General features: G+C 30.7%; 1 protein-coding gene across 6 annotated transcripts in view; it reads right to left on the bottom strand.

Moving 5' to 3' along the window:
- The window catches only part of LOC142333153 (uncharacterized), a 42,379-nt gene extending 18,195 nt beyond the window's left edge, over window positions 1-24,184 (bottom strand). For all 6 annotated transcript variants that reach the window (XM_075380092.1, XM_075380095.1, XM_075380094.1 and 3 more), the window contains exons 1-7: window positions 23,824-24,184; window positions 20,318-20,455; window positions 16,594-16,821; window positions 12,668-12,784; window positions 8,043-8,260; window positions 6,622-6,683; window positions 3,530-3,648 (exon numbers count right to left, since the gene is read on the bottom strand). In XM_075380092.1, coding sequence (XP_075236207.1) covers window positions 3,530-3,648; window positions 6,622-6,683; window positions 8,043-8,260; window positions 12,668-12,784; window positions 16,594-16,821; window positions 20,318-20,455; window positions 23,824-23,871 — 930 coding nt within the window. In that variant the 5' untranslated portion in view covers window positions 23,872-24,184. The remainder of the gene's footprint in view (window positions 1-3,529; window positions 3,649-6,621; window positions 6,684-8,042; window positions 8,261-12,667; window positions 12,785-16,593; window positions 16,822-20,317; window positions 20,456-23,823) is intronic.
- Window positions 24,185-26,110: the final 1,926 nt, after the last annotated feature.

Below are 26,110 nucleotides of genomic sequence, written 5' to 3'. Positions count from 1 at the left end.
CCCCTGTACCTTGACTGTTAGATCAAGAATGTAAAAGTTAACCTTGAACCTACTAACAAATACCCTGTTTGAATTTTGGAAATTGGACGATTTTTTATGAATATATTATAGCAGTGCCCCAGTGGGACGTTGTTTGTTACTAGTTAATGGTGATGATCGGTCTAGCCTCCTACGAGGTGGTCACATACCTAATCACTCTAGACTCATACGCAGTTCATGTAAAGCTGATTACTGTTAAAACAAATTTTTTAAATTTATTTAATATTACTTTGTTTAACGTAAATTTAATTCTATTATTTTTGTAATATTATTTATTCAATTGATTCGAATCATTCAGTTCAAACCCAGTTCACATTTCATTAATTCAATCCATTAAAGTTTGTGCTTCAACTGGCGAATCACCACCACTCATATATATATACACATATATATATATATATATATATATATACACACACACACACACACACACCTTTTTTTTTTAGTTTTTTCGAGATGATATATTTAAAAATATTCTCAGTTATTCCGAGAAACATGGGTAAAAATTTGGTTGCCTTCAGCGCCTTCAAATGTGTTACCCATGTTAGTCATTGGGCAAATGATATACCTTGAAATCTTACCTGCATGCATGCTTCAACTGGTTCACCATATAAATACATCTGGGGATGTTCCCTCAACCGGGATGCACATGGTTTTTTCCAGGGAAAACGTGAATCCAACAGATTCACACCACAATTCTAAGCAGGTTATTGTGTTTTGAAGCAGCCTCTCACCTGTAGCTAACATTCTACCTGCTACTTATATTGAGAAATCACCTACAAATGAAGGACACCCAACGGGTTTTCACATGCCGTTTGTTATACTATTTACGGCATATCTTAGCTCATTATAAGAAAATGGAATGTTTTATTCATTTAGCAAGTCTCTGATCACCAAAGGGATATTTCTACCTGCAACTTATCTCACAAACTTAGGACAGTATGATGATGTAACTGAAACTGCCTTGAATGACCTTGCAAATGTGGTCGCTACATCAACTGTCGCTATAACAAGGTCTCCACCAATTTGCAGTAAAATCAACTGTGGTGAATGTACCGATTCACACATGGTTCAGACCTTTCTCCATGCAACAGATGATGGTGTTGCACGAGAAATGGATTGGACATAATTCAACCAAAATTTTCGCTTAACACATCGGAAAACTTGACGGCAAACAGTCCTCAGGTTGAGGAAGGTGTACAGCATTTCAGTCATCAGATTTTAATGTTGAAATTACGTAAATCCCTATGCTGATATCTTAGTGTCCACTTGCAGTCTTCATCATCCCACCAAGGAACAGCAAGCCACCTTTGCTGTTATTGAGAATCTGATGTATAAACTTGGCAAATTGGTGAATCGTGCTACCACTCTTGTCATAATCGCCAATCCAATACACTCCACTCCACTTTCTGAACCACCCATCTTCATGGTTAACTTAGAGGTAAATATAACAATTACAGACTATGATTACAACCAGTTTATGATCGCTTCCAAAGAAGTTTTTTGAAACGCACCAGGTAAGACATGGAAGCAAGTTTGCTGAACACAACAGATCGAGGCAAGAAGTTGGAACTGATGAAGCGACATAAGAGTACACGATCCATCGTTCAACAAGAAGAGAACTTCTGCCTCAGCCAATCAACCTATATTGGCTCTGAGTGAACATGAGCCCCAAGACTGAAGATGGGTGTTGAAATTGCCAATTATTGGGGATGGTGTAGAAATCAGGGAAAACAGATTGGACAGATATCTTCACTGACATATATAAACAGATATCTTCACTGACATATTGAAATGTGGGGAAAGATATAAGTTGCAGACATTCATTTTGAATGGCACAAATATTTTCAATGTGACTACAGGGATATTTGTCGCTAGTGAAATACAGATGGCTATTATGATTTCCTTCAGAAAAACAGCTACACCCTCATGTCCTCTACCCTATTTGACAGTCATGTCTTTCGCATATGTATCTGGGAAAGGACACATGATCCTGGGGAAGAAGGTAAGTCTCCTGCAGACACAATATTAAAGGATTTTGTCCTTTTATTAGGATTTCAATATCCTCACTGCGGGAATGGAGACTTACAAACATTCCACTGAATAATTTTTGTACCAATAAACAGTCTTCTTGTTATTACAGAACTGTATGCATATTATCTGTCAAATACAATGCGGATTTTCTTTTTGCTGTTTATAACTTCTTTTAGGAAGTGCTTTGCTTCTTTTGGTACTTCATCGGCCTCTAAATTCTCGATGAGATATCGAGATAGTGTTGTGGATTTGGAAGTCTGGGAGACCAGAGATACCGTACCAGGCAACAATTTTTTAAATGTCACTATTTCACTAACTGGTATAATGGGATGTCTGCACTTTAAACCACGAAAAAAGAGCTGCATCCAATACCACTTTTTAAAATTTTTACAGTTTGTCTGATTATTTCTAAACGCTACTAATACTGAGTCCCGATTTTATTCAAATTGTAGAGGTAATAGATCATGATAAACTGTATTTTTCTGACATCAATAAGTTTGAAGAACCAGTTTCCAGCTAATGTAGCACTTGAATTTTTTTCGAGGCAAAGAGAATTCAGTTTCAACATTTTGAATACACTCACTCAACTGCTACAGACCTTTAGATATGCCACTTCCATAACATGGTAAAGATAAGTTAAATAAAAGGTGTAGCCCACTAAATGAATCCAAGTTAACCAGAGTACAAAGATCAGTGGTCAGTACAAGACTGACTGTTTGGAAAGCCTATACTACTAAACATATAGGCACATTAGTATTCTGCATTAGTTGGCATTTGTTAATTCACCTACTTATAAAGTTGTGGTTATCAAAATACAAAACAGATACAAAAATACACTGCAATAAGAACAGAAGAATTTATACAACGCATAAAAGAACAATAAGAATACACTGCAATAAGAAGGTAGTTGACCACAGAGCCTACCTTAAACAATGTTTTGTGCGAATCCCTGTGAATGAAAAATGTAAAATTTTTCTTCCAAGTACAAAAAATATTAACACGTGGTTATTATTAGCAGAGTTTGTTCAGTTTATATATTTAAAAATTAAATTCCCAAAACTAGTGCAAAATTTAGTTTGTTATGTCTGTTATTCAAAATTATAATAAGCATTAAGAAAATTTATAAAGAAAAACCAAAATCAAACTTATTAGACTAATTTGTTCTGTGTTCAATTCCATATTTCAATTTTTTTTTTAAAACGTAGTAATTAAAGTTCTATGGTAATTAATAATAAAGCACTCACTACTGCTTTCCTTTCCATTCATATATTTTTTACTTTCTTTCAATCTTTTTACTCATTTTTCAATCGGGCATTTAATTTTTACTATTCATAACATATCAAATAATAATGTCTGAGAACCATGGTTGTCAATTACCACATAAGCTGATTTAATCATGGAATATAGATTAAAATATAAACTTTATCTAACATAGCCATTTGGAAATTTTACATACACTGTCAGAATTAGTTGTTTGAAAGCAGTCATTATATTTCTGGCAAAGTAAGCAGTCACATGCAACAGAAGTATTACTCTCTCTTGCTGTAAAACAACTGCACGGTTGAGGTGATTCAACTGAAAACATTGGTAAAATATACATAAGAAAATTACAAATACAATGTCACTAGATTGTTACAGAAATATATTTTATGAATATTAAGAAAAATTAAATTAAATTTTTTATAACTTTTCTATTATTTATCAGAATTTTATTTCAATTCCATTAAACTATTTAATGAATGATATTTTTAATACAAGTACACATAACTTTTTTAATGTAGTCATCTTGGAAATCAATACATTTAGACCAATGACTTTACAACTTTTTAATATCCTTAATGTGATCTGTCCAATTCTGCAAAATAAGCAATTGTCTCACTTAGACCTCATCATTTTAAGTGATTTTTGTCCAGCAAGCCAGTTCTTCAGGTTTAGAAAAAGGAATAATCGCTGGGAACCAAATTCAGCACATGTGGAAGCACTTTAGAGTTTCGTAAAGTTGCAACGGATGAACAATGTAATAATCAAAAAATTCATTAGCAAAAGTAAAAAACAGATTTCTTGAAAAAATACATCTGCAGATATGTTACATAAATGTGTAAATAAAGAAAAATCTTTAGAAACATGTACATAAAATATAGTAGTGTTTTACACATATGAAATATGAATAAATTTTTTTTTTTAAATATAGCATTAGAAAAGAAAAGTTGAAATTGTTTTGACACAGATTCGTTATCAAAATTTTCTTTCAAAATTGTTTATGATTCTTGGATTCTTTCATGGTTAACTCTCCACACTAATCTATCCCCAATCATTGCCTCCTCAACATAGCCAGATCCTCCTTCACTTAATTTAACTATCATTTCCTTTGTTGACTCTTCCTTCTCCTGCTAATCTCTTCCTGAATATCATTTTTAGTTGAATAGTAAGAGTGGTAATATACAAAAGGCAGCTGAAATGTAATGCACACTGCAACATAACAGAAGTACAAAATGTCACAATCTTGTATTTTCATTCCCTTACCATTAATATTCCAAAACTCACTGACTTACATTCTCTCATTTTTCATCAGATGCCATTGTTAAGGAGTTGAGTACAGCTCTTGCTATGTTACACCCCCATTACTATGTCAATGGGTTTAAAACACAAAATCAACGAGTGAATTTTTAATAGTGGAAAAAGAGAATCCTAGTGGCATTCTTTGTTGTCTAATTGCTGTTCCACTGTTCTTTTTTATAAGGGCAGATATTTGTTGAATTTTATGTTCACCTGTAACTACTTAATACAGTAAAATTATAGTCATAATTGTAGTGGATTATTTCATATAAACTCTAACTATTTGTTAAATTAATACAAATTTCATCCATACACTAACTTTAATAAAATTTAATTTACGAGAGGATAGAAAAAAGTTTTGAAACTAATTCTGTTTACAAGAAACTACTTTATTTAGCAAAATGTACACACTGTCACTTTACACAGCAATACAACGTTCCCAGTGTTCTTGCCACTTATGGAAAGTATCCTGAAAGTCCACTTCTCAAAGTATGACAAGTACCTTCTGCAATTCGTGCTGTATCTCTGCAATGATGTCAGAACAGAGAGCGCCCTTTAAGCTGGATTTTCAACTATGGGAAGAGGATGAGATTTTTAGGAGCCACCTTTCTGCACGTGCTATACTTCAGAGAGTACAGCATGTGCCGAAACGAGCTCATGTTGTATCTTGCAACAAATTCACATGTGAGAAGATAATTGTGACAGGGTGAATTGTTGATGGACTTATGAAGGTTAGTGCTCTCTGAGACCCTGCGTATGGTCTTGTACTGCCATCTTTTGGCATAATACAAAACTAGTCTCAAAACATTTTGATACCATCTCTTATAGCTTTTAGTAGTTTTTCTACTTTCACATGCATGCGCATACACACACAGACACAGACAGAGAGAGAGAGAGAGAGAGAATGAGAGAGTCAGATATAGAGTAAGCATGATTTCAATACATAGCTATACATTAGACAGTGTTTATTCAACAATTCTATGCACACTTCTTTGTTTAATCAATAAAAAATAATCCCATAAAACAACAAGAATTATACAAGCAATAATATATGAATTATTGCAATGAATTCCTTCCACAGTCACTGTTCTCCAAGTTTAGTGCTGTTTAAATTTTTCCTATTTCTACATATAAAAAATGCTTTTATCTTTTTATTGTTTCATATCAAAACATAACGAAAAATACATATTTTATAGGTTTCAACAAATTATACTTGAAATTCTAAAAAATAGTAAAGTTTAAATATTGTTGGAATGCTAAGATGAAATAAGTGTATTGAGCTAAAAGAAAATTTAAGCTGAAAAACAAATAAAAAAAAACCATTGCAAAAAATTGTTTTTGTTGCTATTCTAGAAAATTATCAAACCTTCCATCTAACTGTATTAGCACAATTTTCTTTTTTCCAATTATTAAATAAATTCAAAATCCTTTAATTTATTATTATCCAATAATTCTTTACAATAACTGAACTAGTTTCCATCATTCCAGGGAAAAAAAAACATACAAAATAAACTTTGTTAACTAATTACGAGTTTAATTTTTAATAGGAAGTTTTCTCACTTTTTTTTATATTAATGAAACATGAAAGAAAAAGATGGGAAACAGAACACGTAAAAATCCAACCAGCAACAAAATCACCTAGCAAGGGGAGGCAGGCTACATGATACACTACTCATCCAGCACCAAAATAATTTAAGTATCAGGCTTTGTTAATTGAAAAATGGGATTGAATTATATGATAAACATTGAAAGAGGATGTAATGATTTAAATACATAATAACAAAATGTTGAGATTAGAAAATTGCAAGAGCATAAAAAATATTTTAACATTCAAAATAAACGCAAAATAAAAGAAAACTTAATTCTGTTACAGTGCATGGTACTGGGCATGACAATGAATAAAAATTGTCACGTTCTGCATGAAAATATTTCATTTAAACTGCTAATAAATTTAAGACAACATTAAAGTGTGATTTATTTTCTATTACTGACGTTGTTGGGCCTCTGCATTACTTTTACTTCTTTGATGTTTCTTCACTTTAGATTTTTTTTTTCTGAAAAAAAAAAACACATAACTGCATAAATGTCTTTAAAAATAAAATAAATATACATTCAATGGAATACATAAACATTTTTCGAAACTGAATCATAATGTTTAATATGGTATTTAACCAATTTAACCAACTTTAAACCAAACCAAATCACACAACTACAGTTGTTTGAGTATCACCTTCAACAATGAAATGACTAAAGTCACTATTGATTACGTACATTACTATTCTTGTACTTTGTTTTCAGTTGTCAGTAATTCATGCTTCAGGTTAGTATAGTTTTTAATCTTCACTAAAGTTTTATTTTTCTAAAATGCCTTATTCAATTGAGGAAAGGGTTTTTATAGTGGAAGTATGTGTACATTTTATTTTCCTATAAAAATACTTATTTAAAAACTAGTGAAATGAAATGCCAAAATTAAAATAACTTTTTTGAAAATAATTCAAATAATTTCAACATACTGACCACTGTGCAACTCAAAAAACAACAACTTAACCACAAAAAATAAAGAGGAAAACCTAAAAAAAAACTAACAGTCGACTTTAGCAGGATCCCGCATCATCAATTGGTACATAATTCTACAATTACATAAACAAATAACAAAAACCAAAAAAATAAATAAAAACTTAGAAATTTAGAACTAAAAAAAACATCACACAACTATGTTTGTAAACACTGTTGCCAACTACTGTAATCCACTATGTCTAATTAAAACACCATCTTCAAAAACAATCTATTGGTTAACAATTTCATACTTTAATTTAAATTTATTACAACAAAAAATGAATAGAGGCTTCATCCCTACTGGGGCAACTACTGTAATAAGTGTATCTTTTGCACTTAATCCTAGTAGATTATAATGAGAATGAATGGTAAAAAAGTTGCTTTTTTGATTTCATTTAGAAATTATTCTAGTTCAGTTTATGGCATTTACAAAACATCTATTATGGTGCATAACCTCTTGCTTGCCCTATGATTTGAATACTATTTTCCTACAAGCACTAAATTCTTACATTTCAATTAAGTAATGTAAAATATCTGGCAAAAATTTATTGAGAGGTAGCAAAGAAATCAAAATAATTTAACATGAATTTTTAACAAAATTATGTTACTAACAATTATCACATAAAGAAACTTTAAAAACCAAAAATCTCATCCCTATTATCCCAAATAATCTTTTGGAGTATCATTTCTTGAGCTTGTCATCAAAGCCACTAGTAATTTTTAGTACCCAAGCTATCGACTCTCACTTCGATTTTCTTTTTTTTTACGTAAAGCGGTAAAACAAACAAATACACACACACACACACACACACACACACATAAAAAAAAATTACGATAAAAAAGTTTGTTTAACTAACTCATGCGTACTTCCAGGTTTTAACTCAATTTTATGTTTTTCTGTACTTTGAGAGTTTTTCAGAATACTCTTATTTTCACAAAAATCTTTATTATGCTGACCGTAGCATTTGCAAACATGGTGATCAGATATACCACCTGATGCACCAAAACCATCTGAATGACAAACTGGACGTTGACGAATCACATTGCTTTCATCTGATCTACTTCGTTCCAATTTCTGCAATAGTGAATAAAAAGTATCAGTATATTTAATTAAAATTACAAGTAATTTAAAACACCCTTACTCACTAACTCATAAACTTATCACTATTTTTCCCAAACGGATGGAAAACTGAAATTTAGGTTAATGCAAAAAGACAAATGAATGAATGAGGTAGGTTTAATACCGATCTAAAATATAATGCCATCTAGTGAGCAATGCTTGAGATGTTTAGGTTGTGCTCTGTAATCTAACAATACTGTGACCTGACAAAGTATGTCAGGGCATGAAGGTCATTTACAAGTTTATCATTTTACTATTTTTTATCATTTTACTATTATTGTTATAAGCTCATATAAATAAATTTAAAAAAATACTGGTGGAGAATAAAATTTGGAGTTTTTGTTTTTGTTACGATTCTACCACTTTTGCTAGATGCACAGACTTTAACACCACTTGTGCTACAGTCCAGAAGTGCTAGATGCAAATTTCCACTATCATTGAAACACAAGAAAATTTATCTTGAGATAATACAATTAATTATTGTGAGTTTCTACAAGAGGAAGGGAATTATCATGAATAATTATTTATGATTTGATATTTATGTTTCATGATTATTTATCATGAAACTGTCCCAGAGGGACAAAATGTTACAGCATTAAGTGCTCTTATAAAGAAGGATTCTCCATTTCTGTCTGAGTACTCAAACCAGTCTTCATCTAGTAACAGTTTAGCAATTTTTGGCCTGAAAACAAGCATATGTGTACGTTCATGAATATGTTTGACATTCATTCTATTCTCTAGTTTTGTCTTCCAGAATTACTTCTAGTTTCCAAAATAAAACTTACAGCTGATTTTCAACAACATTGAAAATATCATATAGAAGTCATATCAAATAATGTGAGAGCTTCTTCCAATCATTACTAGGTTATGCTGCCACCTGTTGTATCAAAGTAAAAGGACTTTGACGCTGAAATATGAGTTTTCAACAACAAAATACTAATATTCAATTCCATAACATCTATTTAATTAAATTTGTCAGAATATATAAGAGGCATTAACACCAATGAGAATAAACATTATTGTACCTTTAAATTTTTTATAGCGTTTACTGGAGTAAGAAATTTTACAATCCTACTTATTTGTTAAATTTATCCATCGTACAAAAATATTACCATAACAAGCAGTACTTATGGATTAACAGAAAGTCAAATTGTTATAATATTTTACAATGTGGTTGCTGTTATTGATCTCGCAAACTCTACAGCCACAGTCAAATACTTTACCAGATTAGCTGTTACAAATGTAATAAATCACCTATAATAGAAGGTAAATTATAAGATGCAGTTCAAAAATAAGGGCCGATGAGTTATAAATAGTAACTGGCAATACTGCTTCATGCATGTGTAGTAGCTTTAAGTAGTCTGCTGAGCATGTAACCACTACATTGCCATAAGTTCACTGTTGTTGGCCTTTGTGGGAGAGTGTGGTAAATGAGTGCAATAATAAGAAATCTCGCCAGTTGTGAAATTCAATCACAACAAACTTCATTAGATATCTAAACGCGTGAGGACATAATGCTGCTAAAAATTCCCCATCAATTGTGTGAAGGATATGGACCTTCTGCAATGAATGAAGGAAAAGTGAGGCAATGATGTCGTAAGTTTAAGGAAGGCTGTTCAAATGTTTACAATGAACAGAGATGTGGTAAGCTTAGTGTCTGGACTGATTCTCATTGAACCTGTGAATGCAAAAGTGAGAAAAAATTGTAGCTTTATGATTAGCAATCTTTCTCTAGAATTTCCAGAAGTTTCAAAGACAACATTGTTGAGAAGTGTGACTGACACTTTAGGCTATATAAGCTCTACTAATACTGTGTGCTCGATTGATGCTGAAATTGACTTAGATCAAGATGGGTGCTCAGAAAGATCACAGAATGACATCTGCACATACTTTTCTAGACAGTTACACCACAAGGGAGACAAATTTTTCTCATACTGTCTCAGGTGACAAAATGATTTTTACGTCAATGCTGAGATAAAACAATAAACAATGCAATGGTGTCATTCCGATTCACCTAAACTGAAAAAAATTCAATTAAGCCCAGTCTCAGGGGGATTCATTCCATGTCAAATCAACTAACCTCACAACTTGACAGTCTCAAATTTCAACAAAATTCACAGGATTGTATCTCTAAAGTGATGTAAAAAAAAATTTTTTTTCCAGATTTTTTAGTCACTCAGCTTTTTGTGTAGGACTGTAAAAAAAGTGGAAAAATTGCAAAAAGCAAGGTTCAGGTAATTACAAAAAATTAATTTTCTTAGCTCCTATAAGAGGCTAGAGAGCTCAATTTGGTGTCACTTTAAAGCTCTTGGAATGGGCTTTCATGTGATATATCACTTGGTAAGATTTTGTGACAATAAAATAGTTCAAGGTAATCAAAAAGTTTATTTGACCTTGAATATATCAAAGTGTATTTTTTTTAAATTTGAAAAAAAATGTTGCTTCCTAATGTGTTGTACATGTGATAAACATTTCATAATGGGATTGCAATGTGATCATGGTGAAATAAAATAAACTTGTACATACTCACCACTTAAATGCAATTCATATAGCTCCCAAAGATAGTTACAGAAGAATTACACAGTGTACACTTTGTACAACTTCTGGTTAGCATTGTCCACTTCTTGCTTTGAGAGGTTATAAACTCTTCCTGTTAGATTTCCCATGGGATCTACTTTCAAAATACATCACTCCTATGTACATCAAGAACATCCTCAAAGTCTGGGTAGTGGAAGGAAGGTGAAGCTGGATGTGGATGTAAGAACTTTACTGTTTGATTTTCCTCATTTGAGTCTAGAACACACCCCAACCCACAGTGTCCATCATATCTGCAGATCAAAAACCCAACAATTTCTATGAATTCAAGATCATCCTCAATACTTGTGCTTACCACTGTTTAGTTGTTAGAAAATGGAAACACCCTCACTTGTACTTGATTCTTGTTCAGTGGAACAAAAGAGTGGAGTTTCTGAGTACCTGGTATAGTTTTTCCTGTCACTGTCCTACTCTTCAAAGCCTGTTCTCCTTTATGCTGTTCAATTGTACTGTAATGGAAGTGTGTTGACTCAATGTGTCCATTTACCTAGTCATACAACTGTAGTGGAGTCATGATCTGGTCATTGTAGGTCATTTGAAGACTTGCTCTAGCTACAATTCTTTTAACAGTCACTCCCACACCATCACATGCACTTTTGCCATGAGATGTGCCAAAAAAATGCCACTCTGCTTAACCCAAAGTCTGAATTATGGTAACAGAAGCTGAAAAAATAGAGTCTGTTTTTGTACTGAGAGGCAGCACCATCACTGTAGTAATAGATCAGGCTTGGTTTTAAGGTAAAATGAGACTGCATGAAACCAATTAAATATTTCTGAAAAAGGTGCACTGCTATTGTGTCATGTGTGAGAAAATGTGTCAAAAATTATGTCAAGAGATGTATACATCAATTTTTTTGTTGCTGGATCTCAAAAATATATTGTGAAGGGGTGAACTGCTTGTTACCTATGCATTGTTCTACAAGAAACCTTGGGCTGCATCCTAGAGAATGAATGAATAGTTCTCAGCAAAGTCGCAGATTACAAGATATTCACCTTCTTTCAAAGATTGCTTCAGATGGGTGAGGTAACTGGACTGTTGACTAGCAAGGAGTGTTGAAGTTTTGGAAGTTTTCAAAAAGTATACTGATGAATTCTTCAGTAGGTTTGACTAATATCTAGAGCTGTTCTTTTTTCAGCTTGTATCCACTGTTTGTTGGTGAAGTTTTCAGTGCAGTTGAGCTCGAAAGCTTCTCAATCCTACCCTTGACTTCTTCAAACCCAGGGCAATTTTTGCAGTTTCCGAAATGGCAATCTTCAGTTGGATTAGCACACGTTACATATGTAATAATATCGTTGTAAGATTTAATTGGGCTATCACCTTCCATCAGTTCTTTTATTCTACAATGCATAATCATAAGCTTTGTGTTTTGGTGCGTTGTACATACACAATCACTGTGAGTTCCACTTGCACCTGCAAGAACACAGTACTTAGGCCTGAGTTCTCAGAACTTTGAAAATCCTATTTTCAGCTATGGATACATTTGTTTAAACAATGCAAAAGCTACACAGAGCCTACACAGAATTAATTTTTTCTGAACATGCTCTCGCCTTCCATTTATCTTAAGAGAACCAGAGCAAAATGAATCTATCAATAAATTATTGCTATAAAATTAAGTTTTATTGTAAAATTAAGTAAGTACTATTGCTATTAATTTAAATTTTACACAATTTTACATATTAAAATAAATTACAAAACCTGGATTTATATGTTTTATTTTAATGAAATATATAAAAAAAGTAGCGCATATTATTTTGTAAAATACCTGCCTTAGATGTAACAACAACAGGGTTAATAATCCAAGAATCTTCATGTGCTGAAGGATAATTGATAACTTCTTCAATAATTACTCTAGTTGATACTTCAACTTTAGGTGATAATATACCCTTAAAATAAAACAATCAATACATAAATACAGCATAGTTGCATAGTTAACACATTCATTGCTGTACCCTTAAAATAGCAAGATGGTTTATTCCAGCATGCTAAGTCCATAAATCAATCTCTAGAATGTTTATATGGTAACTGTACGGATTAAGCAAAACGCAACCCATATGAAAAAAAACATACATGCAAACCAATAAAGGTTTTCAAATTGCATGGCAATCTCTTGGGAAATGACTACAGCCAAAAATAAGAAAGAAAAAATCATTATAAACATAGGTCAGAAAACGGTTCGTTAGCAAGTATTGGCTCATGAAACATTTAGACCTGCTTTCCACTCCTACAAAATTGTTCGAATACATATTGAGCATATAAATTTGGAGCTTCCTTATGGTTTTTGATCAAAGAAATTGAATAAAATATTTATTAATATATTAATTAATATTTTAATTTGATAAAATATTTATCTTATTTAAGAAAAACGGGGCAAAACATGAAAAAGTTTTACCAGAAAATACACTTTTTTTAGGTTTGGAATAAAATAACTTTGTTAATTTTCCAATAAACAAATAAAAATTTCTAGTTCACTTTGTAGAGAATTTAATTTTGAGAAAATTGATATAAATAACATATATTAAAATTAAACACAAATTTGAGAAGTTCTTAATTAGAAACAAAACACACACACACTGGATCAGAAAAGTGATACAGTTTTAAACAGAACAAATTACATACAATTGCTAAAAATTATAAAAATAAATTTTAAAGACATCCTTCTTAAAACATACTAAAAATTTTTATTTTTTCAAAGGTTGGTAATAAACAGCTGATCAACAATTAAGTTTGGTGTCTAGTATTTTATTATTCATTTGAGTGGTATTTGTGCTATTACTGTTTTGTCAGTCAATCACAATGGATGATACCACAAATTTATTTTCATTTGGAGAGTTGATGGACAGGTTGTTAATTTATGGTAAAGTAAATAAAAATGGATTGGTTGCTGTGTCTGAATATTGGGAAAATTATTCAGATAGAAGAGTACCAGATCGTAAAATATTTGAGGCTTTCGAGAGGAAAGTTTGAGAAACAGGGTATATGCTTAAACCACAATGATTCACTGCTGGTCGTGAACGTTTTGTGAGAAATTTCAATGCTGAAGAAGCAATATTGAATAAAGTATACTGGTACATGTAACTCCCACCACAACCACACCAGAAAGTTGTCGCATCATATTCATGTTTCAAAATCAAGTGTGTGAAATGTTCCCAATCAAATGTTCCCATAATCAACATTATGGGAACAACAATTATACCTATTCTATACGTGTGTACAAGATTTATTACCACTGATTTTGATAAAAGGATGAAATTCTGTCTATGGTTAATTAGAAAATGTGAACATCATCCCAGTTTCCTAAGTAATATTTTAATTATTGAGCATATAAGTAATATTTTAATTACTGATGAATCCTGTTAAGAAATGGCATTGTAAATTATCAAAACACTCACGCTTGGGCAGAAGAAAATACCCATGAAATTGCTACTAGTTATTTCCAATGCACTTTTTTGTTTAATGTGTGGTGTGGTCTTCTTGGTGATAATCTCATAGGCCACTTTTCTTACTGCCAAGGCTCAATGGAAAGAAGTAATTGCATTTTTTGCACACAAATTTGATTGAACTCTTAGAAGATACATCCCACTTGCAGATGTGGTTTTTCAATGATAGTGCACATGCTCTCACTACTGTTGTGATATGATGAATCATTTAAATAACACATTTAGTAAGCAGTGGATTTGTTGAAATGGACCAGTAAAATTGCCAACTTTATTTTCCATCTCATGCCGTGGATTTTTTCCTTTAGGGTTGGATGAAGTCGTTAATCTATTATGTACTGACACAAAAGAATAATTGTTGAGATATATTATAACAGAAGCTGGAGCAATAATAATGAAGCTATTAGACATGCCTGACCAGCATGGATTCGCCAAGCTGAACTATGGAATGAACAGAATGGCGGCCACACTGTCCACTAACCATTTTGATATTAAATAATTTTAGAAAAAAACTAAAAAGTAGATTTTAATTTTTTTAAATCTATTTTTTATCATTTTTTCTGTTACTTATAAGTTTTCTATTTGTTTTAATTTACATTATGTAGTTCAAATATTGATGAAAATTGTTTAAAATCTTATCACCTTTCTGATCTAGTCAAATAAACAAGGCATGAAAACTATGGAATTTCTGTTGCCACTTATGAATGTTACAACTTTACATATACATTTAAAATTAGATCTGATTAGCGGTTATGTTGGTTTATTTATTAACTTAATATTATTATTGGAGTTAATATTCTTAACTAAATAATAATACCACTGGAGAACATAATGTTATGCAGCCCTGAATTCATTAATTAATGAATTATTTGATACCTCAATCTTTATATTGAAAAGCATGGTCATCCTTTTTTATGATGTATCTTTTTAAAAACTAGGAGAGCTTTCAAAAACTTTGTTTATGTATTGGTGAGTTTAGTTTTACGTAGTAGCAAGAAATCTTTGTGATTTTTATATCTAGACTGACATAATTTATATATATTTTTATTATTATTGAGACTCTTGCACTGTGCCAGCCAAGTGACCAGAAAATATTTACCTCAATTCTTCTAAGATAGACCTTGTGGATGTATGGTCTTGTCTTTTCACACTGAATTGCAATAATACTGAAATTACTAATCTGGCTTGAGGTATGTTAGGATTTATATTTTTAGTAGATAAAAATTACTGCAAATACTTCTTTGTTTACAGAATATTTAAAGAATCAGCAATAAAAAATTGTGTATTTATAGTGACTGAGGTGGTTAACATATCTATCTATAGTTTTAATATTTAAAATTACATTTATAAATAAAACATATTCAGATGATGCAGAGATCTCTATCAAAAGTAATAAACATGGAAGAAAAAATGCTTTAAATGTAAAAGATTCATTTTATAAAAAAACTATTTTCTGCTGCTAGTAATTTGCTAAACCATTTATCTATTTATTTACAAAACAGTCGTATAACTATAAAAAGAGAACAGATTACAGATCTTCTAAATTAGAAAGTGTTTTTAGAGGTATCTTTTGATTATTGATTTCGACAAGTTTTACTCTGTTAAACGAACGTAATTTTTCGATTTGTAAATCTTAGAAATTTTTTTTATAACAGAAACAACTCAATTTCTTTTCAATACATTTTTTCTAATCTTTTTAATAAGTTTTTTAGATTACACTTTCTATAAAACAAAAGGGCAGTAAATTTTAATTTCCTTGATAATTTTTGTAAATTTCGATTCTTTTACTAGAAAAACTTATATTCACTGAATTTTTTGTAACATATTTACCTTTTTTTTTATTATACTCTACGCATGTTCTGATATTTTTTTAATTTTACCGAAATACATTTATTTTTTTATATTTCATTTTTTTAAAGTGTTATACTTCATTTAACAGTAGAATGATATGTTCAGAATTACAATTAACAATTCACAATTAATAATTCTTATTAATTGTGAAAATCTTCTAAATAATTCGGAAATCCTTATTGGAAAATTAAGGAAGTTTTATTATAATTAATAAGAATTATGTGTCAATAGTAGGCGTTGCTATTATTTTATTTTGGGCCCAGTGACCAACAACATCCTTTTTACTTTGGATCTCAATACAATACTTTGGTACAAAATTTAAGACAAGATTCTTCAAATATAAAAAATTATAATAAGAGATTAAAAATACAAGCTTATTTATAAAAAGATAATTATTTGAAACTTACAGGAAAACTAGGTGTTGGGGTAAATAGTAATTCTAAATCGACACCTGCATTAAGACCACGATCCGAAGAATTTGGATAAAACACATCAATCAGTGGAGATTTAAACTGAGCTAAAACAGTAGCAGGACAGCAAGTCGGACCAGTTGCTAAGTGTACCATTTGCATGTGTAAGTGGCGAGACTTTAAAACCTCTTGTAAGCATGATAAACTGTTAACTGATTTCAGCAACTACAAAACAAAAATTTACATTAGTCGAAGTTTAAACTTAAGGATTATATATTGTACAAGTATAAATAAAGAATTAAAGAAAAAAGGACTCATTATATTAAATGTTATCAATAATATCAAGGGGGTATTCTATTTTAATTCAACAAATTTTCAAAACTTTTATTGCATTACTATTTTTGATTTTGATGATATTTGGTATATGATAACTACCAACCTTGTGGCCAAAAAATATTTTTTTATATTTTTTAAAAACTTTTTTCTTGAGTAATAGACTATTTTCTAATTCGCCAACAGGTAAAACAGTAATTTTTGTCACTTTTTCAATGAGCTGTAACATTCGTATTTTATATCTTACAGAGGTCAGGCTTTCTGGAAAGAGTAAAGATGTAACTTCATCTTAGTGTACTCAAAATTCATTTTGTTAAATAACCAAATCTTGTAATGTTTACTGTAGTTACACTTCCAAATTGTTTTTTTTTTTTTTTTTTTCCAAATGTTGGGCTCAAAATAAATAATGAAGGGCTTAATGAAGGGCTCTTCATTATTTATTTTGGGCCCAAAATTTGAAAAAAAACAGCATTTAGTCAAAATCTTTGACTAAATATGGATGTTTCACAATTTGAATAGCGGGAAATAAACAAAGAAACAATGCTCATAATTCATTCAAGAATGATATTTAATAAAACAATGAATGGACTGTAAATAGATTAGAATACTAATTTATACATGTCATAAAAAGACTTGAATGACATGATAATAAGTTACATAAAATAAAACAAATGAGATATAAAATTATTAATAATGCTGCTAGACGGGCGAGTTTCTTACACGGCTGATATTGCGCGAGAACTGACGACACAGCAGTTTGCGTGTATAAATAATTAAAAAAATTTGTTTTAAATATAAAAAATATTTTTTGGCCACTACAAGGGGGGTAGTAGTTATCACATACCAAATATCATCAAAATCAAAAATTGATAAATGGAGGAATATAAAGGAATCACCTACGTCGATGCCATACACAGTGTGTAGTATCATAGTACCAGCACTAAAGCGTAAACAACGCTTTCATTCAGCCTAATACTGAATATCATTGTGAATGGATAACAATAAAAAAGAATATTGAAAGTGAATGTGGTATAAACAACCAATGTTTGATTCAAAGTGAATTAACGTGGAGAAATGACATGCTCTGGATATCAATAATAAAAAAATGCTATCCAAGTAGGAGGATGAGCTTCTAAAGTAGGAACCAGCTACAATTGTAATGAATGTGAGTAGAATTTTATTTGTAATTTATTATATTTAATTATTAATATTAAACTACAATATTTTCAGTTATAAAACAAAATCTAGTAGCAGATATATAACAAAAAAAAAACCTTTTAGATTTATTTATTATTCCAGGTGATTTAAAACCAAAAGGTAACTTATAACTGAACCACTACAGACTAAATACATTTGTATTATGTAAATTTTATAAATGAAATTAAAAATTGATAATGGAAATTAAATTAAATTCCTTATTTACGTTAGCAATATTTACAATTTTGTTATAAAATATGTTTGAAGCGAGCGCCCTGCACCATAATGCACTTCTGTGCAAGAGCAATTGAGTCACCTGAAGCAAAATTCTGTTGTCAATGCCATAGATTTTCTGTTGAATGTTCACATTCAGTTTATAAATAATGTAGGGAATCATTTAATGTAGGAATGTAGGAAAAAATCACAACTAGACGAATCTGGTGAGCATGAAGGCCACTATCATCTTTTTACAGTTTGTTCTTCTGTTAAAGCCAAATAAATATGTGCTAATAAAATGTTTGATGTGTAACAAGTTTTTATTAGAAGAAGCTAATAATAATTAAACTAATAATTCTTAGAAAATTATACAGTACACTTCAGTATTGACAACCGAGTCAAAAAATATTGGCCCTGCTATATGATTACTAGAAACATCTCACCATACACAGATTTTCTCATCGTAGCGGTTGCTCAAACATATGGTAAGGATTTTCAATCATAAATACCTGGACGTGTATGAATTAACATGCCAGAAAATGAAACTATACCTCATCTAACATGAAATATGGCATTGATCTATCTGTTCATTGGCAATGTTTTCGAGAAATCAATTGCAATAATTCAAAGATTAAGGTTTTAAATTTAAATCATGAAGAATGTTTAGGCAAAATGTGTATTTTACACCATTTAGTTGTGATAAGATTTTTTGGTCTGGCAAAAATACTTCTTTAAATATCGGCTATGGTCTCTGGAGTCCTAGTGGAAGATTGCTTATTTAATTTTATATCTGAAAACCGACCCCAGTGATACACCATTTTTAACTAAATCATCCTAAGTTACGATTTGCTGGGATGTTGGCATTTGGAAATTTTCCTCAAATATTTGACAAATTTCTTGAAAGGATTCAGAACATTCAAAGTTTCTGCATATAGCAAGCCTTTCCTTGATCAAATAAGATATTTTAGAAAAACAAAAAAACAAAGAATGAATCTATACTGCACAATAGCATAAACAGTTTTACCACTGACAACAGATGAGAGCAGTAATATATACAACTGAAGCATATACAGTTTCACCACTGACAACAGATGTGAGCAGTAATATATACAACCAATAGTGGCCTAGTAGTAACAGCTACTACAGTAGCATTTTTAAAGGTAAAATCAATTAACTGCAGTTGAAGCTAGTTCTGTTCAGTTTTGTTGCTCACAAGTTATGCAATATATATCTATAAATAAATATATTAATCAATCAGAACGTCTATTTGATTGTTTATATAATATTCACCATTACTTGCTTAAAACTAAAAAATCACTGAACCAGTATAAATAATTCTTTTACAAATACATTTATTGAAATTTAAGACTATTTTGTGCTGGAATTTATCCAGAAAATTTCAACATTAGGTAAACAGTAAAGCTTAACAAATAAAGATGTCGTATTTTAAAGAATCATTTTTTTATATATTTTGAATTTATGATTAAATCACACCAAAAAAAATTACCAATTTACGAAAATTAAAGCAAATCAAATTGTACTAGATTTAGAGAGGCTTATTTTTATACTACAAACAGATATTCCTTTTTTTCTTTCCTCCATGATGTAGAAAACAAGAATTAACATTATTTCATGCAGAAACAACTTTCACATGAATTTTTTTCTAATTTTAACTGAAGCCTTCCCTTCTGGAACAAATAAAATCTGATACTAGAATGAACACCTATAATTCTGCTTGTAGAATATAGGCAAAAGTACACAAAACTATTGAAATCAACGAATACAAAATTTCTAACATGATAAAATTTGATTACATGTATCTTAATAAAATAATTAGGAAAAAAAATGGACTAAATTCTTTCAAAGTGATATTACTTCAGGCTGCACGTAACAGACATATTCAACTATTTAAGACAGGTCTTGCTTTTTTCTGCTCTACAAAATAATAAAAAATAAATAAAAATGTATTATTTACCTTTCTAAAACGAAATCTCTCATGAAATATTAATGGGAAGCATGGTTTAACGGTTTTTGTGTTTTCTGATAAACCAAACATGGCAACACGAAGTAGTACAGCCCCTTTTGGACAAAGCCATACTCCTGGACATGATACCTATAAAATAAAATAAACAAGACTGTTAAATTTTTAGTGATAGTGTCACACTAAGTAAGGCTGGACTTTTATTAAGCTTGGATCTTGTTAAAATGATAAAAAAATCTGCTTAAACCTAATTTGAAATAAATGTGAATAAAAAAGGTAATTCTGAACAATTACTTGATTAACTTAAATTTGCTTTATACTTCAATATACCAAAGTAAATTTTGGTATACAAAATGTCAAAAGTGCAGGTATGGACAATGAGTGAATCCATGCCTTGTTATTAGTACTCTAGTCAATTAGCAATCATTTTTGTGAGTTATGGTGACCTGTTCAGAGATGCTAATCAATTCTGCGGAGAGAGGTTAAGGTTAAAGTGAGTTAGAATTTTGTAAAAGGAGATTAGGTGTTACGTACCAAGATAGGGCAATACTAAATACCACTTTGTAGGACACTTGGCCAAATTTATAATAAAACAAAAGTATCACTGTAGAGAGACTACACCACACATCTGTTAGTAATGTGTTTGATGAACAATCATCTTCAGCAGCTGACTTAGAGTCCAACTCAGACAATTTAAGTTAATCAAAAATTTTCTGTAGTTAACATAATCATATGTCAGAATGGACAAATGGATCACAAATTTCTCAGTATTACAGTTTTTCTTTTCTTCCTGTTTGTCCTCCAGGAGTTACCGTTCAGGTATTACTTCAAAAGATGAATGAGGATGATATATATGAGTGTAAATGAAGTGTAGTCTTGTACAGTCTCAGTTCGGCCATTCCTGAAATGTGTGGTTAATCTAAACCCAACCACCAAAGAACACCGGTATCCATGATCTAGTATTCAAATCAGTATAAAAGTAACCTGCCTTTACTAGGACTTGAACACTGCAACTCTTTGACTTCTAAATCAGTTGATTTGGAAAGACATGTTCACCACCATTAGACCTACCTGATGGATTCTCAATATTACCTAAATAAATTTACCTAATTTTAATTTGTAAAAATAAAACAATTTTCAAATAATTTCTACCTGTAACTAAAATAATTATTTGGGATGTACTCTCCCTTTTCAGAAACTAATTCCTTTCATTATGACTCTTTTGGATATTTGAATCTGCTTACAATTTAATTTATTATTAATTAATTTTTGTTTTAATCTTGGTAGTAGGATCAATGATTGTAGTCAACGTCTTTACAAACATCAGAATAATGGATCTTGGGATTCCTCTAAGAATTCTTTTATGACTAAAAACTTTTATTTGTAGCTCAATGTTGTCTAAACATGTGTATGGGGGCTGTAAATAAAGTAGAGACTATTTTTTTGTTGTTGGTGAAACAAGTTTTGTATTAAACTCTGTGAGAATGCTACTAAAACTTTTTCAAAATTGAAAAGAGTGTATGGAGATGATACTCTGTCATGAGCCCTAGTTTTTAGGAGGTGGTTTAAAGCATTTTCAGACAGCCGGAAATCAGTTGCGGATGATCCATGCTCTGGAAGATCATTAATGTCAAAAAGTGACGACAATGTTGAGCAAATTGGAGACTTGATACGGTACGTCCAGTGATTAACTGTCAAAATGATTGCAGAACAATTGAATTTGAACCATACCACAGTTCATCAAACTTTGACAAACGAATTGGGCATAAAAAAGTTGTGCAAGATTGGTCCCAAAAAACCTCACTGTTGAACAGAAAAACAACAGGGTGGATGTGCCACGATCTCCTAGGGTGAATTGAAACTGATCCTGATTTTCTAAAAAATGTTATTACTGGTGATGAATCTTGGAGATTTGATTATGACCCAGAAACACAACGCTAAAGCAAGGAGTGGCACACTTCAAACCCACCACGTCCCAAAAAAGCAAAAATGAGCAAATCAAAAATGAAAACCATGCTAATTTGTTTCTTTGATAGTAATGGCATTGTCCATAAGGAGTTTTTGCCTACAGGACAGACTGTAAACAAATATGTTGAAGAATTTCTTGGTAAACATTTCTCAGTAAAGACTGCGGAAAAGAGTTGCCCGTGTGATACCGGCCATCATGACAACTGGATGCTGCATCATGACAATGCACCTTGTCATACTGCACTCTCAATTAATTAGTTTTCGACAAAGAAAAAAACACTCCTGTAGTTCCTCAACCACCTTATTGACCTGACTTGAGTCCCTGTGACTTTTTCCTGTTCCTGACTTAAAAAAAACACTTCAAAGGACACTACCTTGCAACAGCAGAAAACATGAAAAAAATGTAACCAAAAATCTGAAGGATATTTCAGTTTCTGTGTTCCAACACTGCTATGAAGGGTGGGAAAACTGTCTGAAGCATTGCGTGGCTTCCCAAGGGAACTATTTCAAAGTTGATATAGTCCATATATAATTGGATTGTAAATAAAAGGCTTTCTGAACCAATTTCATTACTTTACTTACAGACCTCGTATACACACTTATTTTAAATTAGTAGACAACATTAAGCTTTGTTGGTTTTATATTTACAAGCTAGAGTGTACAAAACGTAGAAAATGATCTGAAGCAAATGACTTTCATCTTCACAACCACTCTTTATTTAACATCTGACATGAAAAATGATGTAAACCAGTTCTGAAAACACCTTTTTTAATATCAGACATAATTTTTTCATGTCTCAACATAGACACCAATGTTTGACAATTACAAAAAAAATGGCAAGGTAAAGTTTTACAAAATTTAAGACATTTGTCCATTGAAAACAAACTCTTGCTGAACTAGAGCTGATGGAAATATGGATGGAAAACTGTTAATAGTAAAAAAAAATATTTTAAAAACTATTCAATTGTATTTTTTAAGGCAAAACTTTTGATTTATATCTGATACAGATTGTTTGAATATTACAAATTGATTACAGTCTTTAATATTAAACAATCAATATTACAGTATTACAGGCATAATTAAACTATTTTATTAATTCATTAAAATAATTTACTAGGATGAGATTAGTGTATTTGGTAACCCTTGGAAATTTACTCCTGGTAACATCTGTAATATTTTCAACTAAAGCACTGTTAATGAATTTTTATTATTCATATATATATATATATATATATATATATATATATATATATATATATATATATATTCAACTCTTAACTCCACTTCACTTTATAAAATAAGAACCAAAAGCATAATACAAAGTTGAATGGAATGTAAATAAAGTACACAACATAAAGAATCCGATTACATGCATAACTGGTAAATAAATAACTTAATTTCGTAAAAAAGGAATGTTGCTTAAAACAAAATAATTGAACAAGACAAAGTTAAATTAAGAATTTAAAAGCACAATCAGTTAATTGATAACCAAATAATACTTTGCAATATTTTTTTTATAACTGATTACTTACAGCATGAACGTCTAAATCAACAGATATATGAAAGGCTTTTCTTGACATCCTTTCTACGATCGCAACACATACGTAATCATACGTACCGTATGTGAAAAATAGGTGTTAAAGAATGCAAGAATAACCTCCAATGTTTTGCACTATGTTCCTATGGTTACAATGGACGCAGAACCATCTGATGGCGATTTTATTTAAGTAACTGTAAATTCAGTAGGCCATTTCTGCAGATAATTCGTTATAATGAATTTTGAATAAAATTACAACGTTAACGCATTCTAATTTCCATGAAGTTACTTTTGATTTCAAATTATTTACTTATCCACATTTCTGATTCACACTCTTGTGTACTTAGTACACACACCGCGACTATCGTAGTGCGTATAAACAACATTGGTAAGCTACGACTATTGCCAACAAAAGATCTGCGTATCCACCACATTATTAAATTTCGAATATAGTTAATTTAAAACAATGAACATTTATGTAATGGTGAATTTAAAACATTTATCGTTAATAAAAACTTTAATTCTAAAATATAAATGTCAGCTGCTTAGAAAAATAATACTAAAAGATTTTTAATTTTTGAAATAGAGATGTATTAAAAAACTATGAACTTGAAAATTACAAAATTATTAAATCCGTATTTTTAAAAATAATTATACAGCTGTCATTCTGATTCTATGCCGCTTTAAGTATGCGTTTCTTCATAAAAACACCGTTATCACAAAAATTTAAAAAAATGAACATTAAATTTTCTAGATTTTACATGTTTACACTCAAAAATTAAAATTTATTAAATTATCATTAAACAAAGTGGAAATAAATATACTTAAGAAGGATCAGAAAGTAAAGACGATAGTCATCATATAAATTTAAATATATTTATTATATTATGTATGCATTAAATTATTATATTATGTCATAAGTACCATTGCAAAAATCCATCATAGTGTTGAGAACCATTTAGTGACAATATTTTTACTTCATCATAGCTTCTGAAATGATTGCCGCCTAAAATTTAAAACAAAATTGTTTTTGTATTTAATATTTATATGAATCGCATTCAGTACCTTTTTTCTTATATTTAAAAACTGCATCAGATTTCAAATTTTACTTTTAGCAAGATTGTCTACACTAATGTAGCTTAGGTAAGTAATAAACGAATTTAAAGTTTCAAAACATGAATCAGAAAATTTAGTTCTGAATATTGATTTTACATTATTGATGGAAGGTAACCTGAATGTTATACACAAACTTTCTTCATAATATGAATGACTTGTCTATTCAAAGTTCCTTTAATATGCACAATTGATCATTAACTTGGTGGATTACACTCACATATTGTAATATGTCTTCATGGTCTATGACAGTACCTTCTAATTTTACTGAATGCGTACCACTATCAGTCTCCCTTACTCTCTACAGATTACAGTATACACGTTTCATATTTACAAATATACTGGTATGGTCAGTGAGTTTGTTATAAATATGGATCATGATTTCGGGTTATAAGTACCAAAATAAATTCTTCTTTTTTTTTATTAGTGGCATACCAATTAAAAGAAATAAAAACATGAGGGAGAAAAGTAATTCCAATGAATTTCTCAGTCAACCTTACTGGTGATTGAGTGGAATGTAATATACTTAATAGCTCGTAGTCAATATGTCTTCGTAATACTTTCTTATTAATTGTCACATTTATATTTCAAAATATCAACGCTCTAGAAAATGGAAATGCAATCTTATGTTTAATCTTTCAATAGTTACAAATACCTGCTAAGTTAACAAGGATTATACAATAGAAAGTCATTGTTGGGATTCCACATTATATATGCAGGTACTGCAACCCTCTAATACACTTCTGTTCTGCTCCAGCCAGGACCAAGCTCTGTCGAAAGAGGCCTGGATGGTATCGAAAAAGAAGAACAGCATCAGACATTCAACAAGATAAGTTCATCTGCCTCATCATTGCCAACTTGTGCAGTGATTCTTATTGACTGCTGGCGAGTGAAAAGTGTACTTTTTATAATCATTTTAAAGTTGAAGCCAGTTGGCTTACTATCATGGTCACACTTGACAACATGCTGACCCAGCCATCACTGTTACCAACTTTGAAAGCTAATAAACCAAATAACCTTTTAGAGCCAATCGATAAATGTTAATTTAAGCTTGCCTCACCAGCACAACTGATCAACTCTGGAACCGACTTAACACATAGGTTGAGTGTCATTGTTAACACATACCATGCAATTATAGTGAGTAAATATCCTTAAAATCTTATGAATTA

This window comes from Lycorma delicatula, chromosome 12, assembly GCF_047948215.1.
Source record: "Lycorma delicatula isolate Av1 chromosome 12, ASM4794821v1, whole genome shotgun sequence".
Lineage (NCBI taxonomy): Eukaryota > Metazoa > Arthropoda > Insecta > Hemiptera > Fulgoridae > Lycorma > Lycorma delicatula.
The sequence above is the reverse complement of the archived record's forward strand: the minus strand, read 5'-3'. Positions and strand labels throughout refer to the sequence as shown.